Source organism: Stegastes partitus, unplaced genomic scaffold (assembly GCF_000690725.1).
Source record: "Stegastes partitus isolate 25-593 unplaced genomic scaffold, Stegastes_partitus-1.0.2 Scaffold1077, whole genome shotgun sequence".
In the NCBI taxonomy this organism is placed as follows: domain Eukaryota; kingdom Metazoa; phylum Chordata; class Actinopteri; family Pomacentridae; genus Stegastes; species Stegastes partitus.
The window spans coordinates 46963-50908 of NW_007578808.1; the positions used below are offsets into that span (position 1 = coordinate 46963).

Consider the following 3946-nt stretch of genomic DNA (forward strand, 5'->3'; position numbering starts at 1 on the left):
GGTATTGATCTTCTCATTTAACTTTCAGCAAGGATCCTTCCAAGACAGGTAACTGTGACCAAATCAAATCTGTTTTCTGCAAAGTGTGATTTAAATTTTGCTTTGTGCTCTTCGTGTAATTGCACAATAAACTTGTCTTGGGTTTGCAGCTGTTCTTGTAGTTCTGCACACAACAACTGAAGAGGAGAGGGCAGAAAGAGAAAGATCAATAAAAGCCTCACTTAATATAGTTCTGTTCAGGTTATATCTGTTCTTTCAGCTACGCTAGCACAGCAAGAACGTTGCAAAAACGATTGCTGCTGCTTTCGAGCATTGCAGGCAAAGGAATCTTTTGGGGTAAGTTGTCAATGTAAGTAATGACTCGAAATCCCTCTAAAGATTGATGGATTTCAAAAGTTGACAACTCTCCTAATGAGGCTTCTGAGCTGCAGGCAGGACTTTCCACAACATGAAACATGAAACACAATACTGTGTTTGCTGCATGTATAAATGTGTGTAACGTGCGAGATAAAGGTTCTCTGTACAGTTCCTCATATTACACACAGATGCTGTGTTTAGTGCAGCCAAAGGTGAAGAAACTGCAAATTTAACATCAGAGGACCAGAAAATCCCCACATATTCCCGTAAGTATCCTGTCATGTAATCAATCAGCCGAGTCAATTAGATAATGACGTGTCATCTGCTTTCATTCCCGACATTCATCAACGTTTGATGGGACTCTCTGCCACCCATGTTGTGTTTCCACTTCGGGGCTCCCAGAATGCTGAGAGCGAGCCAACAACCCTGACATGACTTTTGTGCTCCCGTTTATCTTAATTACCCCCAAAATGGATCACAGTTGATCCCGAAGTAATCGCAGTTCAGTCAAGGTCAAACTTGCAGAAAACGTGTGTGACTTTGAGCAGTTTAGCAGAAATGCAAAAACGTCTTTGGAGGCGACGCCACTGGAGACATTAGTCAGACGAGAACTCTTTCATTCAGGCGTTTTCCTTACAAACTGAATAGGAACAGTGAAGTGCCGAGGAGGAGAAGCTTAAGAGCTTCTTTGACTCTGTTGAAATGTAGCTTTAGAGGCGGCATGTGTGGGTCAGATTAAATGGCAAAGGGCCAGCTTCTTTAATCTACGCTTAGCTAGATCTTACTGCAGCCATCAAGTCACTGAGTTAAGCAAAAATGTCGATGTTTCCTCTCTCTGAAGGAAGATTAAAAATAGATTATTAGTCAGCTTGAAATGGCTCTTCATTATTATGGAAATTAGACAAAAAAAAAAAAGCTCAGAGAGAAGAAGAGTTCCTGATGAAGAGCCTCTGACAGGAAGAACACAGGAGATATTTACCTCTTCAAACCAGAGCTGTGGAAGGCCATGTTTCACTCCCCTCCGTGACGGGAGACAGACAGGCTCGGCAAAGAGGCACTCAGCTGTGAGATGCAGGAGCAGAAGGAGCCGTGGACGTGAAATTCCCTCCCTGAAGTCAGCCCTACCTGCGCATGTTGAGGACTGACTGAGAGACGCGGTGCCGGGGATGCTCAAGCATTTTTTCGGAGGACACATAAAAGTTTGTTCAATGGGTTCCTATTGGCCAGGAGTTCCTCAGGAGGTGGCGACTGCATTTTATTACCGACACTTAAAAAGATGCAGAAGCCCATAGGCCTTCATGTGAACACCTCCGCCCGCTTCTGTTCTTTACGGTGCCTCCTAATGACATGTGCCGGCTGTATGTAATTCCCTCAATAATTATTGTCAGGATAGGGAAGGAGCAGCCAGCGAGTGATGAAATGCGGATTTCATAATCACGTGTACTCATCAGCGTAGCCCAAGAATGCATGTTAGCCTGTTGTGTTGACATGAAGGAAGCCTTGTCATTACCTGAGGGGCCTCGGGCTGACACGCTGGTTATGCATCCTGCACGTTATGCACCCTAATTGATCCCGTGTCGTTTGATCTGAACTGTAGAAGATGCAGGAAGCTAAAATAAACCAGGATAGGCTCATTTCCTGCATTAATTCAAAGCGGTGACACTCCTCTTAAACTTTCTTTAGCTTGCACAGATACGCTGACATTTCTCACAGGTACGACTTTCTCATCCCAAACAGATATGGCAGCTCCTACGGTGCACAGCTGTTTAAAATGACAGGAACCACTTTGCCTTGTACAGATCTCTCTAGACGCAAATGTCACTTGTGTTTTTTAATGAATGTGCTTTACAACTTTTGGCTAATAATGAGTGTTTTGGCTTGAATATACAGTATTTCAGGGATTTTGTTGTTGTTGTTTTTTACACTGACACAGCATCTTTCTAGACACAACACTGTTTATTCTCTGTAATCCTTGTGTGTATGTCTCAGGTTATTGGTTTCTTGATCTCAGCAGTTGCTATATGATACGATATTAAGGATCAATAACCTCACGGTCATCCGATACGCTGCCGTTTACTACACACAAAGACAAAAAGGTCAAGGATAAAGCATTTGCTACTGTATCAAATTGCATGAATCGATTGTTTGTGTAGCTACACCGCAACGCTCGTCTGAGAGAAACCCAATACAGTGACTGGGCCTCCTCAGAGATCTGCCTCAGAGATCATGTGTCCAGCCTGGATAATTGAGAGCTCCAGCTTTCATCCAGAGAGCAGGCACAGGCAGCGCAGGACAGACGGAAAGAGAAAACAGTTTGTGATTATTCATCCACGAGGTTTAGCCCCATGACTCCAACACTTGTGACCTGGAGTCACATTTGCTGAGGCAGAGTACAGCTTGATGCTTATGTGGAAACAAGTGTCCCGGTCACAAAGCCACAATAACAAGCTGCGGTCCACTAAAACTTGGTCTGGTTGCTGTAATTGCCACGTGGGTGTAAATCTGCCTCATGAGAAGTGATAAATGAAACTTTGTCGACCAGTAAGGATCACCTGTTTGCAAATTGTGCGACATAAACAACATGCATGGAAGCTTTATGGGAGTCAACTCACTTCACCTGAACAGAACTTCTTCAGCACAATTAGCTAATAATTGTAAGGTATTGAAGGAAACTATAGAATAGACTCCAGAAGTAAAAAAAAAAAGTTGCATTCATTTTTCCTATAAAAAAATGTCATGGGAGCAGCTGAAAATTGGATCAGCATGAAATCTGAGTTGAGCTTTTGTACATAAAAAAAAATAAAGAAGAGCAGTTAACTCTCAAGGTGCATTTTAGCAAGAAAGCTTCAATTACTGAACTTAATATTCATTCACATGATGCGCACCGCTCATGGTGGGAGGAAGCCACCGATGTTACTGAGAAAAGTGAATGAAGTTAAAAATGTTCAATCCTGAAGTTGGTTCAGCTTTAATGTTGTGGTAATTCTGTGGTTGAATTCAGCAGCTGTGGTGCTGTGACCTCAACGGTGGCTGAAGCTCAGTGGTTTTGTGTTGGAGCTCCTTAAGTACGCCTGCATGATTGATCCACAGCCGTGAGTTTCTGTGCCAGGCAAATGTGGGGAGTTGATTATTTTTTTTCAAATATAACATGATAACTATACAATGAAGACGGACATAGCCCACGGCTTTGTGGATCGCAGTTTTGAACCTTTGAGTTTGCCACTTTCAACTCGCCGAGTTGGAGTTTTTGGAGCCGGAGGCGACAATGTTTGGAAAAGGGAGCAGATCTTAAGAGAAGCCAGGCGTGGAACTGCCAGAGGAGACTCCCTCCTATACCGACCCGATTCCTATTTAATCACTACTGACCAGACATGTCAATCAAGTCAGACAAGCCCCTACGTAGTTTATTCCTATTAAATTTTGGAATTATTTTCAGATGGACCGCCAGAACACTAATCAGAGGGAGAGAATTTAGTAAAGAAAAATCAATTATTCACTTAGCTTTACATGAGAACTTTTAAATGTAAGCCTAAGAAAACCACAAGGTCTTCGAGCAAACACCTATAACTGCACTGTATTATGCTTTATG

At 42.8% G+C, this 3946-nt stretch overlaps 1 protein-coding gene across 1 annotated transcript in view; it reads right to left on the reverse strand.

Moving 5' to 3' along the window:
- LOC103367683 (collagen alpha-3(IX) chain-like) overlaps positions 1-1365 on the reverse strand; it is a 37633-nt gene extending 36268 nt beyond the window's left edge. The window contains exon 1 of the mRNA XM_008295795.1: positions 1337-1365. Coding sequence (XP_008294017.1) covers positions 1337-1365 — 29 coding nt within the window. The remainder of the gene's footprint in view (positions 1-1336) is intronic.
- Positions 1366-3946: the final 2581 nt, after the last annotated feature.